We start from the raw sequence: 21,707 nt of genomic DNA on the forward strand, positions 1-21,707 counted from the left end.
AACATTAAGAAGCAAACAGAAACGACACATTTGTAAGTTGAAATATACAATTGTAACTGCACAAAAAGTATTAATGAGAACCATTTTATCCTGTATTCCAAATTATTTTTGTACTATACATGCAGACAATAGCATAATTAAAACTGGGAGGAAAATAAAACTCCTATAATGATGACGATCAGCAATACCTCCACCTCCCCAAGAAGTTAAATAACGTTAACCTCATGCAAGCTCCCTCCGAACTCTTTTACCGAAGCTGATAAAAAGCAATAAATACCTGTGCAAGCACAACTAAACTTCAGAACTGCAGAAGAGCTGGAATCATGTTAGATCAAGCTTCAAGCTAAAAGCACTAGGTCTGTTCGAACAGGCCAGACAATGTGTCACACAACATATGATGTGCACACACGTATTCAATACTCCATACACACAAACCAAAAAAACAACTAAAAGCATAAAAGCAATGAGGTTAAGTGCTGCAGCAGACATTACCACATTTTAAGATACGTGCCTTGCTACTATTATCGTAACTATTGCTAAGAGTGGCTGGAGAAATGAAGGGCTTGCCTTCAACACTCACCCCGAGAGAAGTCGTTCCCGATCCGCAGATGAGCGTCCTTTCTGTTGCTTCGCACAGACACCACAACTACTCGTAAAACAAGTCTTACAACCAAAGATGTCAGAAGCAGCTTATTTTCATTTCGCAAAAGTGATCACTGGCAATGCAGCGACAACCAAACAGATCACAACTACGAGAGAGAAACAAAATACCACGTCCTCTCAACACTTTACACAGGCAACATATCAAAGGAAACTTGCCCCAACTTACCATCATCCTGAATGGCGGTCTGTTAAAAAAAATTGGGCAAAATATGATAAAGCCCTAAAATGAAATAAAACTGAAAATAAAGAAAGAGCATCTCAAATGACAACCAAAGTAAAACAAACGATAACATATTAATACTGTGACAGTTTAAGGGTATAAACAAGATTTTAGGGTTCTATTTAAAGACCAATTTTGTTTATACAAGAGTTTTTGTATATTTCCATAAACGGTTTTAAATTTGTATAGTGTATTATTCAGAAAATATGATGCATTAATATTTATTGATAATTTCACCAAAATTACTTATTTTGACTGATAAAATATGTACTTTAAAAACAATAAATTATGTAGTAAGCATATCTAAGAAGTACTAAGAACAATAAATATAGGCAAGTATGTATGTGCATGTTTGTGTGTTTGAAAATTTCACTGTCAAAGGCAGGCTACTAACAGAAAATACAAGATCTAGTTAATATATGCATTTTGCTACCAACTTCATGCTAAATAAGTCATATTCATTGAATATTAAATGTATTGAAATATAGTACACAGGATAAGGACACAGAAATGTGTGTCCCACCTGTCTCACATAAATAAAAACTAGTTATAGACTCAAAACTAAAATTACATTAATCTAAATTTGAGTCATTTACTACCTACCCTTTTAATTAGTCATAATATTTAAGTAAAAGGTCCAAAACATACAGAAACTGGTTACTGTACAAGAGAAATAACACCAGCAAGCACACACAAGACTTACAAGACCAGATGAAATAGTAACTACATTTTTTTACATTGTACTGTTTAAAAAGTTATTAAAAGATGTTCTGGTCTTGTTCTGGACTATTTGAACGTAAGGATAAAGTGTTTAAGTTTTATTAAATAAATAGTGTTACTTAGAAAATGATGCAACACAATCAACACACTACCTGCAGCTTGCAAAAACATATTTTGCTGTCAACTTTCATGAGACACGCACTGATTTTTTGTGTTACAGGCCAATCATTTTTTTATCTAATACCAAGTCTAATTTTTTAGTTTGGATAAATTTATCAAATAGGAATGTGCTGTTATCATATTCAAAATATAATTTTAACCATAATCTTGGTAAAATGAAAAATGCTGACATTATATTCAAAGGCAAGTTATGAAAATTAGTAAATAGTGATGACACAAACTAACTTTTTCAACAAAACACAATCTTTTCAATTATTTATTTGGAGATATCCCTATTTTCTAAGATAGCACCTAATACATGTTATCCAATTAAAATGTAAGAAATAAGCTACAGCAGTCAGTAACACAACAGTCCAAAACAAGAAAATACTGGAAATTACATAGTAATATATTGCATTCAAGTATACCAAAGTATAGATTTTACTTTCAAGATTCTTACATGCATTTCCTTCACCAAAAATGTGACTGCATTTCATCGCCTGAGAATTGGAGTGTTCTATGTCCATTGAAGTCGGAACTGAGATATAAGCATTTGAAAGTTCAAACAACTATGAATATCATGACATAGAACAAAATAATATTGGTCTTAAATTAAGAACAAACATTTTTATGTGCGTAGACGTGCGTGGATATAGTACAAATGAATACTAATATTAATTTCGTGTCCATAGCATAAAAAACCTAAAAAGTGGACATAGAACACTCCAATACTCAAGCGGCAATTTGTTTTTAAATCCTGCTCCTAGTAAATGTGCAGAATAACATCTATTAGATGAACCGGACTGCCACTAAAATATTTATTTTTCTTTCAAAATTTCCAATCGAGCTATTCCTTTCCAAGTTATCAGAAAAAGGGTTTCCGAATCCCCAACCCAAGTCACACAATAAGTTCTGCTTTTGTCGACGTATTTGAAGACATGTTTTGTTCATCCTAAGATGAAAGCATTTTCTTTCTTGCCATTTTCGGTTTGATTAATCACTTCTGCAGCATATCTAAATTTGAATATGATGATGACGAATCACTTCATTATGTCTTATTTCCAGCAGAGAAGCCAAGTGATTGTTTACTTCTTGCTGGGGTGTTATGTACTGAAGCAAGTCTTGACGAACGACATCACGTATCTTTACGCCTGGATTTCAGACACAAGAAGTTTTGGCTCGTCCAATCATGTGACAGCTGTAAGTTACTCCTTACAGCATCGCCTAGTCCTGGGTGCATTTGTGTTAGTGAGGCGGGATGCTCGTGTTGGTAGCACGGTTGCCTCTGAGTGCAAGGCTGTGGACTGGTGGGCAGTCTTCTTGTCGTGCATACGACAACTAAGAGATTCAAGGTTGTTGCCACATCATATGGCGGAGAAATTAAGATAACGGTGTAAAACAAGTCCCTTATGTGCTCTCAAGAATATGTCATGCCTAAACATTATTCTGAACACACACATTTTAGCAATTTTTATTCTCCTCGAAATCAGTCGATAAAATACAGAAACATTCCTAAATGCTTTCCTTAAACAGACCCCACTAGGATACCTTGAGCAGTTTACAAATCGCATTGTTTCTTCTGTTTGTGAGCCTAGGTATGGGAGTCCCTTAAAACCAAAAATTGGCATGAAACTCTTTAGTCATGCTGCTTTGATTAATCCATGCTTCGGATGAGTTTTCAAACTTGCATTAACTGATTTTATACAGAATCATGGACATGCACAAGAAAAACCTGAGTCTGAGCACAAGAAGCACAAATAAGAGGTATTTTCCATGAATGACACAGCTATAAAAATTACATCCAGCTTCACAGTATAAGCAGAAACGATGCTTCTTTGCAAAAAAAAAAAATTGTTACAGCCAACCAATTTTTCTCCCTTAGGTGGTAAACCATATTACTAGAAAAACTAATTTTTTTTAAGACTTGCCTTTGAGCTGCTACACTGCACATTTACTACACAAAAATTGTCAGCACTACATTTTACAGTTATCAAACCAAAAACGACTACCAGTGTCAGTTCCCAGAAAAACCAACTCTACAGTTTGGCATTCATATCAAACTAACCGGTGGTAATTACCCCAATGTCAACAATTTTTACAGTACAAATAAATTTAAAAAAGAAACCAATGTGAAAATAATGTCACTAAAACCTAATATAAAACCTGCACAAGAAAGAACTATTCATGGAGAAATAATTTTACTAAGATTTAACAAAAAAAAAAATATTATTTTATTATTTATATTCTATTTTACAAGACATGTGTTTTGACTTTGATGGGAAAGTTCAGTGTTTCAGCGCTTTTCGGGGTAAAGCGCTTGCGAAAGTATCAATCACGAAAGTGAAATAAAGGTTTAAAACGAAGCTTGCATTACAAAATATTTGAACTTTACAATTCACTCACAGTGTAGGGTAAACCACATATTTTATTCCCTAGCATCTTGCTGCAGGTGATTTGGTGAATCAGTGTGTACGCAAATGTATATTTTCTGTAACTACGCAATCAATACCTTGGTGATTGGACCAGACAGTAATGGTAAAGATTTTTATTTATTTTCCAACACGAGCCAAGTAATACATTAAGAATTAAATTTTTTTTTTTCAGAGACCAATGAAAATAATAAAGAGTTGGCTGGAAAACACGTTCCAAAGATGGCATAGCAGATATTCTATCACGCCACTTCCTTATTCATTACGAGCCCCACACGCAAGATCCTAGCGACAAGCAACAGGCACCTGAACATCAGACCATTAACCATGTTTACAGGTTATTTTCCTTTCCATCTCGTCTCTCACATTCTTGCCAAACCCACTTCATTACAGTTCCACTAAGAGCATGCAGAAGAGAAAATTGTTTTCAAGTAAACATGTTGCACTCTAAAATTCCCCCAGACATTAACCATTGTCTTTTTCAAGTTTTAACAGCTGCAATCTACAGAAATCAGAAGGCTGCAAAAATAAAGTAATAATTACCATATGAACCATTAAAATACGCACTAATAAAGCCCACCTGGAGTCCGACGACACATGCAATAACCACGAAAATAAATGTGAACTTTAAGCATTTAAACTAACTGATGCACTGGCACTTATGAAGCAAATTAAACAGTTTTTTGTTTTGTAAATACTAAGCACATTTTGCCTCATACTTTAGAATACACTTGCATAGTTCTAAGCTGATTTCAGAAGTTTTATTGCATTAATGACTCCGACGAAAGGTTTGGAGGATTAAGAATCATGAATATTTCAATACCACCGCTGCATATTTTGTAATTCTTCTGGCTTTAAATCATTATTATCAGCAGCTATTAAATATTTTACAAGTAGGCTGAGGATGTTTTTGAGTACTGTAACATAAGTACATTTTTTTACACTAGCCATATTTTAACACTTCATATTATTCAAAACAATATGAATGGATCTAATTAAAAATAATCATGCTAAGAATATCCATACAGAGGATAAATTCAAAATTTTTATTTTCATGTATTCTCTCATACTGAAAATAGAACTTCTATAACATTAGCAAATACACAATTTTTTTTTATAGATTTATCAAGTATGAAATATATGAACTAAAACAAAAAAAAAAAATTAGCAGTAAAGGCTAATTTGTAAAGAGTTTTCAAAAAACATGTATGCTTCTCTCAACAAATTATACATTGGCATACAGTATGAGTGTATCAATGAGCTGCTTTATCGCATCTAACCGGGGAAAAAAAAAAAGAAAAAAAAAAAACAATGAAACACCATAATGAAGAAAATACCACACCCTCCGCATGAAATTAAAACTGAACTTTGTTGATGTCCCAGCACAATGCACTACACAGAGACTACCTAATCTTGTAAAGACTGCACATTGATCACTTTCGATCTTAAAAACATTGGTTAGCCTGCAACCATAATAAATTAAATATAAATTTACCCACTAGACTTTTTTAAATCATTAAAAATAACTGAACACTGTGTCCAAAAAATAAAGAGGCAGCACGGGAAAAGAAGAAACAGAGTAGAGTTGGAAAATGAAAGCAGTATTAAAGATACTTAAAATGTTATATTGTTTTCCTAAAATAGAACACATCATCACAAACCCATACACACCAACAAATTTTCCACATCTTGTATACTTCCACTGCGTATTTGAATTACCAGCGTTCAGTTAAAAAGTTTCTTCTATTCTTTCTTCAATTAAAGGTCTTCTTTTTTAAATCAATAAAATTTCATGGTGCCAAATTAGAACCTCATGGTTCAGAATCAATTATAGTTTGGTCTTCTTCGTAGTTTAATGTTTGTAAGGTCCATCTTCTGACCCATTTGAAAAATGAGTTCATTGTGTTTCAATACAAATATTTATCCACATGGAGATAAATGAAATAATCATACTATAATTGCCAATTCAATTTGCAGGATATACTTAAACAAGTTATTTTCATTAATACTTGGTGGTAGTTTGATGATTACTAAACACATCTTCGTACCAGAAAAAAAATTCTGAACTTCAATGCATTTACAATTATTTTCTTCCAAAATTAACTTGATGGTTAACATACCACAATTCTTACATCATCCATAAAACATTACCAAAAAATCATTGAGAAAACTTTATGTTCTTGAGTTGTTGGGATTGATTGTTCTAATTTTAATCATTTTATTTCTTAATTTTGTTGGATTTAAAACACAAGCTTGGCTTAAACATTAATCATGTTCTCAACGTAATGTTACGATGCTGAAAATAATGCAATATTCCACAGATCTTTCTTGCAACTTCTCACCGTTCCCTATCAAATGACAGTTAAGTCTTGCAATTCTCAAGTGCCAAATTTTTTTTTAACTTTCTTCCTTCAAACACAAAAAAATCCACAACATTGAAAAACTCTCTTCAAGCACACCTAAATTTAAAAAAAAATTACACAAAGATACAAATACAAGAAACAGTTTCAAATCTACTCAGTTGCAAACTGCAGAAATGAAGGGAAGAGGAATATATAAAATTCTAGTTTAGAAAATATTGGCTTTCTATCTGATAGCAAGCCTTCCAAAAAAAACCTCAAAACATATCTTTTGGACACAGTGTAAAAACGAAAATTTTGCGATGACAATAATCAGGTTAAGTAAGCTTGAATTATAAAACAAATAGCGAAATGCTTGTTCTTGAGTATAGCAATTAAGTTCACGTCCTATTCTGAAGGCAGTGTAGTTCGCTCTCAAGCTTGTAAAAGTTTCTTCAGTGAATTCCGAAACTAACACGACACTCAGAGGAACTGTATGCAGTCAACAACACTTAACCATTAGGAGCACGGAGTGGAGTAACTACTGTACTTACTCGTATCCACACTTACCTTAGTCGGCCGACATGCAACACAAAAGATACGTGCACCCTGCTTTGTGGCTTGCTGAAGGGTTCTGAAGGTTGGTAATACACAAGCTAGCTGACTGAAACACCTTACCTTGTCTCAAACAATTTGTTTGAGTTTATAACACAATAAAATTGAAAATCTTCTCAGTATGCGACTGAATATTCAAAGGTTTGAGGCATGCACCAACATTACTTCAAATGTTCTTCATACTTAACTTCCAGCATTAAATTTAGCGCAGAAGAAAAAAGTGTACTGCTGTGTTTTAGGTGTTGATCTCTCGATGTGTGTTGTGTTCACAACCAGAAAGCTGGAAAGTGAATTGTTACAGTCCTGGCTACTTGTACTAAAACAACTTTATGTTTATAACTCCGTAAAAATTTTCAACATTGCAACATCAGACTTCTAATGTCTGAAACAAATACTGTATGATCAGAAGAAAAATTATATAGGTGCTTAAAAAAAATCACAGTAATTGAAATACATGAAAGCATGACAATGAACTTAAAAGCCTAGGGAATTTATCCTGATGTGCCAAAAAAAAAAATAACAGAAGCCTAAACCTGCAAACATTCACGAATAGCTGTGTTTATTGCGTGGTTTCACAAACTTGCACATTGTAGCTTCAGGGTAGACAGTCGCATCTTAAGCTGCTCTGTCCGTGTACTGTATTCTCTTGACTAACTTCATCCATTCTTGCACCTTAAATGAACCAAGTTGCAATAACTTGAAACCATGATACAAAGTATGCTTTGATAAGGTCAATGGGAAAAAGCCATCCATATTCCACAAAGCTTAATGATATTTCAAGGGGTTTTTTTCCCGCCCACCTGGCTAGAAAATTATGCAAAGCTCTCCACAGTGCGTAGAGAAAGAAAAGTAACTTCAGCTGCAACTTAATAAGATTAGCAAGTGTCACATCACTTAACGTCCCCACCATAGTTGCACATACATTTTGCCAACATTTGCTGGCAGTCGACTTACAGCATTCCACAACAGAACTTTCCATCCCTATATTTTGCTAGCACTTTAAAATCCAGCAGTATTACTCCATATCGAGAGACCGTCCAGTAGCAACTCTGCCTATGTACAGACTGTTTAGATTCAATCCTGCACCCCTTTAACAGACCCACTTCAGGAGAGCGATAAATGCAGTGGATTGTAGCTTCTGTGCTTCAACTGTCGACGGGCAGTCTTCACCGGACCGGAGTTACGTTATGCGAGGAGGCTGGATGGTGCGACGAATCTTTGTCTTTACAAGAAACTCCACCACGGATGGCACCATTACTGGTGCCGATCCATCCGATGTTCTCTCAACTTCAAAGCGGAGAAGACTCGCCACCGCCCATCTTGGTTTTTTTTTAAATCTCATATTCATAATTTAATCTCATAGTTTTGGTGTTCAGATAATGGCCCCATTAGGACTTAACACTGTAAATCAACATGTAAGTAAATGTATGTTTGAATATATTAATTTCAATTTATATTATTTTAGTCCTCAGACCGTATGACTGCCAACCCACTAAGGTTAATGACACCTAACTTATTAAATTGTTACAACTTACGAACATTATTTAATGAACAAAAAAATAAGCATGGTAAAACTGAATCAGTATGACTATAGAAATAGTGCAGGACTACGGATGTTGAAGTGAGCCTGACAGTTTGCAGCAACCCAGCCACCTCAGGCACTGACGACACAACAGGGGAGGAAACAGCAGCACAATCAAAGGCCTGAAGGTGGCGTCCTAGTGACTGTCGACGGCAACTCTGAACAAAGGTCGTAACCTCGTTACCATGCAAATCAACAGCAGGTAAAGGTACATTACCCATGACTGACAGCTGAAGCATAAAATGTAGTTTGAGCTTTAATATTGTTTCTTTCCATTAATTAGTATTTTTTTTTTTTACAAAACTGGTAATTATTACTACAGACATTAGTTATGATTTACTCACCATTTAATGTAAAAAAAAATATTCAAATAACATAGGTGTTTTTTCTTTAAACTCATTACATACAATTCAAAATATAAAACATTTTGTATTATTTTTTTTTCATAAAGAAAAAAATATGTATGTATAAAATTCCAAGAAAGTTTGTTCCTTTTTTGATTTATTTATTTTTTGTGATACATACTTTCATTTGCTCAACACAAACCAAGCAGAGAGAGCTACTGTATTGAATGGGAAAGCTACATGCAACAGATGTAAAAGAAAGTAGAAATTATTGAATACTTTGATCTGTATCTGAGCATTGAATGTATAATAATTTTTACCAAATTTTTGTTAGAAAATTTTTTTAAGAGTTTAAGCCTACAGCATGACATCGCAAATGATTTTGAAGCATAACTTCATCTTGAAAGGAGAATGTCAATCTTTTGGTATATCTGGATTTCATTACATTATGCTTTCATTACTAAACAATCATGTAACACATCATTTTACTCAAAGTCCCTGCAGTTAAAAAAAAAAAAAAATATTAAGTTTGTCTTAGAACAATTATTCATGTACTGTTTAAAAATAAAAAAACATTGTTCTGTAACAATTGGGAATTTCAATTACTTAGAATATTAATAAAATAATAAGAATAGTGTGAAAATCTGCTGAACATTAATGTATCACTATTTCTTAAAAATTCACATATGTTTGCCAAACTATTCAAAATAATAATAATAATGTTTGTAAATGCAGATGCTATTCCGTTCAACCGATACAGAATCAAAAAATGTGCACAGATTACCCTTAACAACATTGAAAATGAAAACCAAACAAAATTACGCACAGTACCAAGTAGCCAGGAAAGTATGCTTATTACATGTTTCATCAAAAGTTCATGTTTAATGTCAAGTTCTCCGATATTTGTTAGATTTCCCTGTAATATTCTTCTGTTCTTCAAGGTAGTCAGAAGTTTACTGTAAATGTATATTTAGAGCAATAAAGAATGTTCACATATAACTTCGCATAAAAGTTCTGGAACTTTTCTTCATTTCAGAAAATATAAATATGCTGAAAAAAAAACTTGAAGTAATAATAGCAAGACACTAACCATGCCACCACAACCAACATACAAAACAACAAACAACAAAATAATTTGCTTCTGACATCCTTTGGTCTCTCACAAGATGATTTCTTTTAACATCTTGAAAATAAATTATTTTGTACTTTACCTGCGACTTGCGAAGCAACAGAAAGGAGTATGCATTTGTGTTGCAGTCAATGCTTTCCACAAAAAAAAAAATGCAAAACCTACCTTTGCTCTCCAGCCACTTTTGACAATCCATCAAAATCCACCTTTGATTTCTCTGTAGAAGCTTGGTTGACACATTTCCCTTCCAAATATATTACCAGCAAAATCTTTCCTGCTAATCGGGGGAAAAAAAATCTCCCTTCAACTATTACATTTATCTCAAATACACCTCGATTTCCTTTGCAGTGACTTGGTTTGAAAATAAATCCCCAAATATATCACAAGCAAAATTTTGCTTGCCACGCTGGAAAAAAAAAATTATTTGGTAGCACAGTTTCAATAGTTAGTCCAGCCACTAACTTCAGTTATTGCTCACTGTGCCAGACATTTTTACTTTACCTTCGGAGTGGCAGGTTACAAAACATGCTTAATTTTCCAACTTCATAGTAGTAAAAAAATACAAGTTGGCTTATGTCTGGCAATTGAGGCTTGTCTGGGCAATTAACAGTCTGAAACAAATTTGAAATGTTATGACTTATGTAATTATGTACTCTCTTGAATCTTGGCTTGACCTAAAATTTAAAAGCCAAACGTGCAGTTTTGTACACTAGGCATCTTGACAATGGCCATTAAAATCTTCAGACACCAATGACTAATTATAAAGTGTAAAGAAACACTTGCATCAGTTCTTCATTTGTGTTGTTGTTGATGATACTTAGTTTTTTCATTGGGATGAAAATGGAGATTGTAGAAAAATTATTTTGGAACAATTTTTACATCCAACATTTTTTCCATAGTAAATTTTTAGTCATGCAAATAATTTACTTGCAGGTCTAAATTTAATTTATGTTCGTAGTTTAACTTGTAATGAAAACCAGAGAAATCCCTTGAGAACAACTTCATTCTGCTCTTTGACATTACCTATGACATTAAAAGCCAATTTCTTTTCTCAGTTGGAGTTTTGAAGTGGCAAACCTTTTTACAGTATCGCAGTATGTTCAAAAATATGCATTCAGATTGTTTTCATTTGATGATAATGGATAGCAATTATAGCTTCTTCTCTGTAGCACCCTACACAAAAATGTTTTTTTTTTTTTGATATGTTCAAAATACATTTCTTTACTTCTGTACAAATTTTAATCAAAATAAACTGCTGAGTATGTCTGCACGTACTTACACAAATCTTAAATTGAATTTTTCTAAATAGTTGTCAAGTAAATGTAATTTAATAATTAATACTGGATACTATTTGCTTGTGACCACATGGTGTGGGTACCTTGTCTTCAGGTTCGTTAAGACATAAAAGGGCTGATATATTAAAGATGACCATCTCTGAAGTGTTGGCTGAACCCGTGTTTGTACATGTGTTGACAAAATCTTTCCACCAGCTACTGGAGTTGTATTAAAGTGCACTTGAAACAATTGCTTCATATGAAGATTCTTGTACTTAGGATGAAACTTGAAAACCATGAAAAAATATGACGTACTGCTTGCAAAACAACCAACTAGAAGTTATTATACAAATGTTTAACTGTGGTCAAAGACAACCTTATGAATTTCCAACTCTTGCTAGTTTCATAAATCACTATTACTTAATTTCGAAAATACTCTTGCACAGGAACATATTAGTCTCATAAATGACATATACAGTTGACAGAGAGACTATTTATGACGTAGGTCATATTTTAAAGCCCTCCACATTAATTTACGAGATTATATTAATTGTATTATTTTTGTTATAATTTTGTCTTATGTTATTTATTGATAACATGACAGACTTGAGTTTTTCAGATTCAACCAGGATTTCTCACTTGATCACGACCTCAGCACGGTCCAATATTGATGACCACTTTTCAAACATACAGCGATGGCGAAGACATGAAGAGCAATCGTGGATTACTTCAAAAATGTTTTAAGCCACACATTTTTCATAGTTTATTTGTGGGGTTTTAATTATTTCAACAGTTGACAAAAATGACAAATACTGTTGCTAAAGCATTTCCTGATATATAGATGATTTTATCAGGTTTCTTTTTATAATTTCTTCTATTTTCTTTATAGCAACAGGAAGACCATAAACTTGCAGTAATCATAAAAAAATATTTTGTGAATGTTCTTGCTGTATCAACTTGATTTATTTCTTTAAATAAATGATAATTATTTTTCAATGCTTTTAATTGTGTGGTTTACTTCCTTTGTTTGTGTGCATTGAAACTTGTGACTTAACTGCCAATTTTACAAACCACAGAAATTAATGAAAATTATCCATGTTAGCTAGGCATTGAAAAATGTTTGGTCTGCATTTTGACTCTTAAAAGAGAAAAACATTGCTCTTTCCAAATTAATTATTTATTTGCCAATTTATAAGATTTTCTTTGTAGTATAAATATCAGAAACAAAACTTTCTTCAGTTTCCTTTATGCAAAGAACAATGTAACAAGGAATTCATTCCAAATGGCATCTTCTTGCTCTTCTATTTTACAGACTGGGGGGTATATTTAAATAATAAAACATATTTCATTTTGCTGCCGTAAAAAAAAATATACGATGAATGAAACATTGAAAAATGCAGTTACTAAACTAGAGCAATAGAAATATTAGTTTCATATCTTCTTAGTAGTATTGATAAGTTCCAAAGCAAGAGGAGAAATATTTCTTTGAAGTAATTATTCTTCTGTTGATAGATAACTGTACATTACAGCATAAAGAAATTCCGAGATGAATGCAAGTACACCAAATAAGGTATATTGTATAAAATATTTTCCATTCCCTACTTATTTAATATTTGTTTGAATATAATAATTATATCTCCAGAACGGCACTAACAAAATAATAATGGAAAGTTTTCCTTTGATTCTTGCCACTTCTTTTCATGGACATTTTGAATATTTCCAATTTTATTTTTAACTAAGAAATTACAATGCTGCAATTTTGTCACTAAAAATAAGTTTTCTAATGTCATTCCTCTTGAGACAGCAACCATCAGCATACCGCAAAACAAGCTGTTCTGAGATCCAATTCTTTAGTACAGCATAAATGCAACGTAACATTTTAACAATAAAGTAATTACGCCAACTGAATCCATGCCTGCCTACCTGTCCATATTCTGGTGATTTCATTATTTATGGAAAGTAAAGCTTCAGGAAAAATACGGATCTGAAAGTTTAACTGATCAACATATAAGAACTAATCTCAACATCCTCCGAAAACTGACGCTAATGTTTTTGTACAGCAATCACAAAAATCACATTCGATTACTTGAAGTTTAATCATTTACCTGCAGACAGGAAACAAACTACTGATTAACATCAGTGTCTGCGCACACATACAGGATCCAGAAGTGAAATGTGTAACCAACGATCGTCTTTAAAGTGAACTACTGTTCCGAGGATTCTTCGAGTATAATAAAAACGTACAATACTCAATTTCTGACACTGTCGTGACACACAAACATTGCTTCAAAAAAGAGACCCACTAATTTAATAACGGAAAAGTTTTCTGCAACATTCAATACTAGATGTGTCAATGGTGGAAAAAAATTATAGGGCAGCATTATATATTTTTGAGATGTCTGTACCTTTTTTTGAGTGGCTGCCAGCACAGAATTTATGCTACTGCAGTAACAGGCGTTCGGCTTGGATACTTGCGAAATACCGCACATTAACCATGCAACGAAATAATTACACCCAAACTGGCAGAACATAAACCCCCAGGTGGCAAGATATCTGTGGAAAGCTCGACGTCAAAACGGCCACTTCATGCTGCGGTAAAACCATGCCCTACGCAGTGCGAACAAGGTATACCAACTTTTCATAACCCGGGGCCCGTCCATGCTCCCGCGTCCCCTCCGGGGCCTGTGCCCCACGTGGTTGCCCCACTCTTCCTTGGGGCGCATGTCGTAGCGACGAGTGTCTTGGTGCATTTCGAAAGCCTCTTCGTCGTCCTCTCTTCTGTCTGTGGAACAGCAACAGTGAGACTAACGTTCACACCAACTAGGGGTGGGGGGAAAAAAGAGTATTTTTTTTTGCACGTCAAGTTTCGGCTGGAATCTTCATCAGGAAAATCCGGCGAGATGAACCTACATAAAGCACCTACTTAAAACACATGGTTAAAACTTAACAACGTTCCTTCAATGATAAAGAAACAGAATGCATATAAACGTTACCTCACATCAGCCGTGATAAATGCATGTGAAGAAATTTAGACATTTCCAAGTAGATAAAATAAAATGATGCTAAATATTGGAAGCAATTATTTGTTTGCAGTTGAGGTGAATTACACAGCCAAGGTTCTTCTAGAACTTGTAGAGCATCTTGTAATAATACTGTTGGGTTTCTAGGACGGACAAAAAGTACAAGTTGAAAATAAGCAAATTCTCATTATTATCACAGCAACATTTCTATCTTTCAAATTTCAAACTGTAAATGTAAAGCAGTTTCAAATTTTTTCACATCACATATGCAATTTAAAAACCGCACTGTTTTCCACAAAGATCTATTTTTATAATTTTTCTTGCTAAGGAATAAAAAAAAACCTTAAATCAAATATTAAACACCACATAAAAACATTTTTCAGTATTATTCTCTTGACGATATTTAGACTGTAGCAAATACTTAATAATTACCAAAAAATTCTCAGTACACTAACAAACAAAAAGATTTCACTATATTCTTGAAGTGCACTCTCTCCAAAATACCACTAAAAATCACTTTCACTTTTACACAAACTTCTAAATTAAAAAAAACCACAGGCATAACATTTTTATTTTTTTAATATTCCTTCCACCAAAAATGTTTTTTTCACTAGATAACATTGTTTGATTGCAATCCAAGACAATCTGAAAGCACTTTGTTGGAATGATGTCACTATTTGCATTTTAATAAGGTAATGATATCAAATAGATGTGTGATGCATGTTTAATTCTTGCTTCTCACAGCAGCCACTTAAAAAAGATCATTTGCTATGGACATTCCTGGCGTCAGCCGAGTATGCTTCATTTAGAATGTCAGTTTTTTCACCAGCCAGATCTCCTTGTTTAAAAACTCAATGGAGATTAAATCTGACGGTAAGACAGTCCAGTATTTACGCAGATTTAGCTGACATTAGGAACATCTTCAAGTGAAAATTAAAAGTCTGGTTGACAGTAGACAATCTTGGCTATCAAGGTTGAGCTGGTCTGAAGTGGTAGATTGTAACAATGTTCTACTCTGAATTGCAGCAGGTATCCGCAGGGTTTCGACTTTGACCGTTGTCCTGATCAATTACATTTCAGAAAAAAAAAAAAAAAAAAAACATGTACTTGCAAACATAAAACTTGTGTACTTGCAACACCACGCTTTAATTCAATGCTGAAATCGTAAAGCCACCTCATTTTCTTTATTCTTTCTTCAAGCCACAACTTCACAGTAACGTCTTATAAGCTGTTTCTCTGCTGAAGTGAAATTTTAAACCTAAAATATTATTTTATATAACCTTAACTCTCAACACCCATTATCTTCAAAACATTTCACAGAATAACTAGCGTAAAGTTTCCTTCATTCAAAGTATATGTTTAGAAATTATCCGCGCGGAAACGTATTTATTGAATAGAAGTAATAATTTACAAGATGCTAATAGGATTGAAAATGAAATATCTATAGGAGAAAATCTAAAGACAAGACTGCCCTCCACAAAACAGCCAACATGCCATCTGACTGTTCCGCCCCTCCTACAGTGGCGCCTCTGAGCTGACATACCATCACACTGACAGCTGGTGTAGCAGCACAGACGCTCCCCTCACACTCTTCAAGCTCCTCCCATCATTAGACATACACCTGAGACAAGAACGGTCGTCGCAACAAGTTCGACAGACTCCGCCAGAGTCCACTCACCTAGCGGAGAGAAAGGCTGCATTATGAAAACATCAACAAGAACTTATAAGTTTGTATATTATACACTGTGACATCTTACCAGGTAATTTAAAACACACTGTCAGCAAAGAGAGATTCAATACTAAGGAGTAATTAAAGCATTCAATAATCAATACTAATTTTATTTTAAATTTGTTTTACGTTATATTTAAAAGTTCTCTACGTGGGCTGCTTTTTTTTTGTTTCGTTGAAATGAGCTTCTTTGATAGTCTTCTCTCTTGAATAACAGCTTTTTTAATTATCATGAAATCTTTCAATTTAAAATTTTAGCTCATTTGCTGCTGTCAATTTTCCAACCAAACAAAAAAATTTTTTTTCCCATGGCGTATAAATACTGATAATTTTTATTTTTATTTTTTATTTGTATTTATATTTAAAACAGAACCTAAAATCAGGATAATTTATTCTTGCCATGCATATTCAAGCTTCAAATAAATAAATAAATAATTTTTTTTTGCATGGGTTTTAAAATACATATACTATGGACAGCTGGCTAAATATTGTAACTGAAAAATTTTAAATTGCATATTTGACTGTAACAAAAAATATACTATTGTATACTTCTAAACAAATATTTATTTTTTGTATTCAATATATACGATGGCAACACCATTGTTACTTTCATATTTGACTGGTATGACATTAAATATATGTAATTGTTTGGTTATTATTCTTCTCCGAACATCATTAGATTTTTAACTTCAACCACTTAATAGTTTACTGAATACTTAAGTTTTTCTGTAAATTCTTCATAAATTTCATTTGCTTAGTAACTCACATACAAATAATAATAAATGAAAAAAGATTTCTGTGACAAGCAAACTTTAAGAAAATATGTTGATTTTTGAAACTTTTATGATATTGAAAGTACTAAGAACTGTTCCAAGGTCAAAAAAATGTTTATTTACTTTAAATCTTTGCATGGACAAATTCAGCCTTTTCAAATATGTGAAACATTAATAAAAATATTTTTTTTTTACCAAAAATTAAAAATATTAATGATATTATTCCTAAATCAAAGTAATTATAATTCCATCTTGAAGTGCAAACTATACAGTGAAAGCTTTTCTCTTGATAGTTCATTTTTTTTTCAGCTTTATTCCAGGTCATAATTTCACTTCTTCATGCTCTGCAGTCAACAGTACTAAAACTTTTTCAGAAATAATAAACTTTGCTAACTTTGTATAATTTAAATCATATTCTTGTATGCATACTCAACATTTTTCTTCAGTACATGTAGTTAAAGTTCTTAGTTTTTCAATAAATAAACTTATCAAACCTCGAGATTGCTTTCACACTAAATACTGTCAATAACTTCGTTTTTAAATATCTTTTCAAGGTCTTATATGAAAAAACATGTGAAATTATATATTATTCTACTCTCTTGAGTACGATTAAGTTAAAGTTGACTACAGCATATTACTGCAATGCCATGTAATAATAATGCAGTGAATTTTATATAAAAAAAGTCAATGGTAAAACCCATAAATTTCATCAAGCTGCAGTTGTAATAAATCGCAGAGATATAAGTTCTTCAATTGCTATGTTTTTCAGCATAATTAATGCATTCCAATTTCTAAACTAAACCATATAAGGCAAAACACCTTAAAATTCTGGTCTCATCACCTTTTCTGATGTATGTGTAATCTTCTTTCACTAGTTTGGAGAAAAACATAAACAACAACATTATGCTGCAATAAAACATAATTACCACAGAACCAAAATAAAAATAAAAAACCTTTAAGTCACAGAACATAAACACTCAAGTATTACTTGCCCAAGACCAAAACTGAAAATAAAATGCAACACTTGAAAGCAAATTCTATAATTAGCCAGACAGTTGATGAGTGGAAGTACATAAATGGAATTGCACAGAACAAATGGCAGGTATGTACTCTTCACTGCAAGACACAGGAAATACTAGGCAACATCAGTGACAATATCTGGCTATGTATTCAATAAGTAATAACTCAACTGTGAGAGGGCGAAAAGACAGGGACCTCGAAGGTGTTTATACATAATTAGCACATCAAAATTTAGGAAAAAAATTACAAAATGAAAAGATAGAAATAGAAGGGGGTAAAATAACTATAAGTTACATGAAATAAAACACATAATAGTTTCAAAGTGACAGTCCACTAAATATCCTTAAGAAATCATATTGTCATGCACACTTGTGCAAATATGAGCGCACTTTGTGTATATTAAAATTAAGCTTTCTATCCTCCATAAAACCTAAATTATATTAGGTTTTAATTAAAAGGTTAGCATATACATTACTGTTAAGTTCTACAACATTTTCTAACAAGTTGTGACATTAAAGAAAATAATTTTTGTTGGAAAACCACATCTAGAGCCTACCACTATTCCATGCTATATATGTACCGTACTGCTGTAGTTTTATATACCTGATTTTAATCTTATTAATTGAAAAATATCTAATGGTTAGTAATAACATTAATTAACAAAATGAAATAACAATATTAAATACCAGTACTCAAAAATTACTGCTACATATGTATATAAAAATCAAAGACCACATACATGTTACACACTACAAAATTTCTTACCAACATGTACATATTTAGATAGAAAGGAAATCCCAATTTTTAACTGTTCTAGAAAGCAACTAATTATTGTACTACAGAAGCATTTTTTATGAAGTTATGTAAATTTTTAATCTACAATCTGTTGTAATTATGTTTTCCATTACAAATTTTGCATTTCAACAATTGCTCAAGTATAGAATGTGCAATTATAAAAACTGCCAGGGAAACTACTTCTTTAGCTACAGCCAAATTTTGTCATTTGATTTTGTCTAGTAACATTTGCTGATTAGTACATTATGGGAGAAAAAAACTTGCACAGTGTTACATGCAAGGAAACTGCGAAACTCAAATCGTTGAAGATGTATTTCTAAATAATCATACCTCATATTCATTTCTGCAACACTGAGTTTTTTACAATTTTCCTGCACGAGGCAAATATATGATGTGCGTTCATGGCAAGTGAAATAAAACAGCCTACACCCAAATAAGTGTTAAGGTAATGAATTCATGTTCACAACAGAAAAAAAACTATGTTCAATCCGCAAGTAGAAACCAAAAAAATTATTGCCAACTGCAATGATTATCAATGTGAATAAGGGAAAAAAAAAAAACTTTCTTCCCCATAGTGTTTTGAATAGTGATTAATTTTTTTGTATAGAGGACAGTTTAAATTGTTTCTTTAAAGTAGCAGCAATAATTCCTATGACTCTACAGTTAACAACTACGTATTCAAGACTTAAATTTATTAAGTAAACAAATCATAAGTGGTACAAAAAATTTTATTTGGAGGTTTAAATGAGAGAGGTTTAAACATAGCTTTTGGCACAGATTAACTGGTATGAACACGACTGTGGACTCTGCACACAGAATGAATCGCCTAGACGCTGGACAAACACACAGAAATATAACCTGGGCACGAGTGCTGTTTTCAATACAATCACACCATTGGTGTAATCATTTTTTTTCCAGTGAAGTTAAGAACAACATTTTAATAAATGAAAAGTATAAAACCTTTATAAGACCTATGCAAATTTCAATTTCGAGAAAATGTGAGCTAAAGAACCAATTTTATCATGAAAACTAGAACAATTAACTATAACATTTTCCAATTAGCACTTTTAAGAAAATAATATATCCTGCTATTCTAAACAATTTCAAATCCTTACTCTTAGTTTTTTTTTGACAGTAACACGTTAGAACACAAAATTAGTTCTACTGGTGAACTGTCAGTGGTAACATGTTTATTCCAACTATTCAGGTAAACTACATGGTTTCCCAGTTTCAATAGTTTTTGTTTAGTATGTTCAGCTCAACACTGTAACTACCAGCTTCATTGAATGTTATTTTTTTTTGAAAAAGTGGGGAAATTGTTAAGGTGATGCTGGAATAATGATTTTTAAAAAAACTTAATTTAGCTGTATCAAATATGTAATCATATCTATGTCACTCAAATCTTAACTCTTTAATGTATATAAAAATTTACCATATGTGAATAAAATACTATTCCAAAAAATTCCCCTGCTTTACCACTGACAAGATAAATGCAGGTGCAGAGAGTATTTAAGGAGCTAATACCACTGTGAAACACACAAAGGCATGTTAAAAAAATTCCTTTACTGCCAAAGCACAAAACAAAATAATAGAAGACAACACAAAACACAATGGACTTTTAATTCTTATGCAATTAACATGTTCATCACGGAGTTTTATAGGATGCATGGTGAAATTTGACATTTAAGGGGCTCTAAAGCAATAAACAACACATTAATAACTTTTTAATGAAATTAAGGTAGTGTACAAACCCAGAAGAAACAAAATTGTGGCCGAATCAAATTTGGTAATGAAATTTTACACAGCACTCTTGATCAATCTGCCAGCTTTCATAAGAGCAATATGATTTACTGGTAACTGCAACTTCTTTCTTAAATGTAATTTATAAATGTTGCATTATTACATATACTGTATATATTTTAATCACAAAATCATAGAAATTCAGATGAGCATGAGGTACAACATGACCCATTGTTTTTTCTCATAGTAGTTGCCTTCCTTGTATTTATATACAAGCAATGCAAACAGAATCAGACGCAGCTCGCCACAAAACTGTCTCGATCAGACACGAGGCGACAACATCGAACGACTGCTCCAACTCGATCGCAAGCAGACTGTATGATGGCTGCAGTATTCTGCGCATGCGCGAGTATAAAAAAAATTTGTTAAACATAGGCATGATATAGTGTGTTTATAGCTGTCTCGTTGAAGACTGTTTTCTATGGTTGATTTAATTTGAGCAAATTATCACTCGTAAAGTATTATAATTGAATTTTCCTCAATATTGATCTGGATGCAGAATAATTAGTAAGTTTAGTACAAGAAAGAACCATTTTATATAATCCATTTTTGTAGAAGTATCACAATGATAATTTCAAGGATGTCAAAAGAAATAATGATGAAAATACCATTTTAAGCTGTTGCGAGGAATCATGTCTAATTCCGTGTGCGTTCAGCCTACCTGATGAAAAACATGAAAGTTTTGCCAGTCTACTTAATTTAACGTGACAGCAACTGTGTTAGGAAATAACCAGGCAAGAATTTTATATTGCCCAGTTGTGCATAGGAGCTTAAAACTGTAAGACTTACACGGGCACCAACTTGGTATTTGTAAATTTGAGTCGAGTCTCACTATGTAATCATGATGCGCTACCCATCACGGCCACAAAGACCCTATGAGCATTAGTGGACTTAAGGCTGTTCGAAGTTCACGTTATTTGAAGCTTAAGTTTTATAATTGAAACATTAAATTTTTTATAAAAAGTAAAAAAGAAAATAAAATTTAGGAAAAAGTTTAGATACTAAATTACTGCCAGTATTATATAAAAAAAATGTAAGTATGTACTTCAGAAGGCAAGAATTGAAATACAGCAAAACCCCTTATTTGCACTTTTCA

At 32.6% G+C, this 21,707-nt stretch overlaps 1 protein-coding gene across 18 annotated transcripts in view; it reads right to left on the reverse strand.

Annotated features, from left to right (window-relative positions):
* The window catches only part of LOC134543110 (serine/arginine repetitive matrix protein 1-like), a 46,253-nt gene that overhangs the window by 7,655 nt on the left and 16,891 nt on the right, over positions 1 to 21,707 (reverse strand). For 6 of the 18 annotated variants that reach the window (XM_063387922.1, XM_063387929.1, XM_063387923.1 and 3 more), the window contains exon 6: positions 17,838 to 17,867. The exons of the other annotated variants lie outside the window; for them this stretch is intronic. In XM_063387922.1, coding sequence (XP_063243992.1) covers positions 17,838 to 17,867 — 30 coding nt within the window. The remainder of the gene's footprint in view (positions 1 to 17,837; positions 17,868 to 21,707) is intronic. 18 annotated transcript variants of the gene reach the window in all.

Source organism: Bacillus rossius (genome assembly GCF_032445375.1).
Source record: "Bacillus rossius redtenbacheri isolate Brsri chromosome 9 unlocalized genomic scaffold, Brsri_v3 Brsri_v3_scf9_2, whole genome shotgun sequence".
Taxonomy (NCBI): Eukaryota; Metazoa; Arthropoda; class Insecta; order Phasmatodea; family Bacillidae; genus Bacillus; species Bacillus rossius.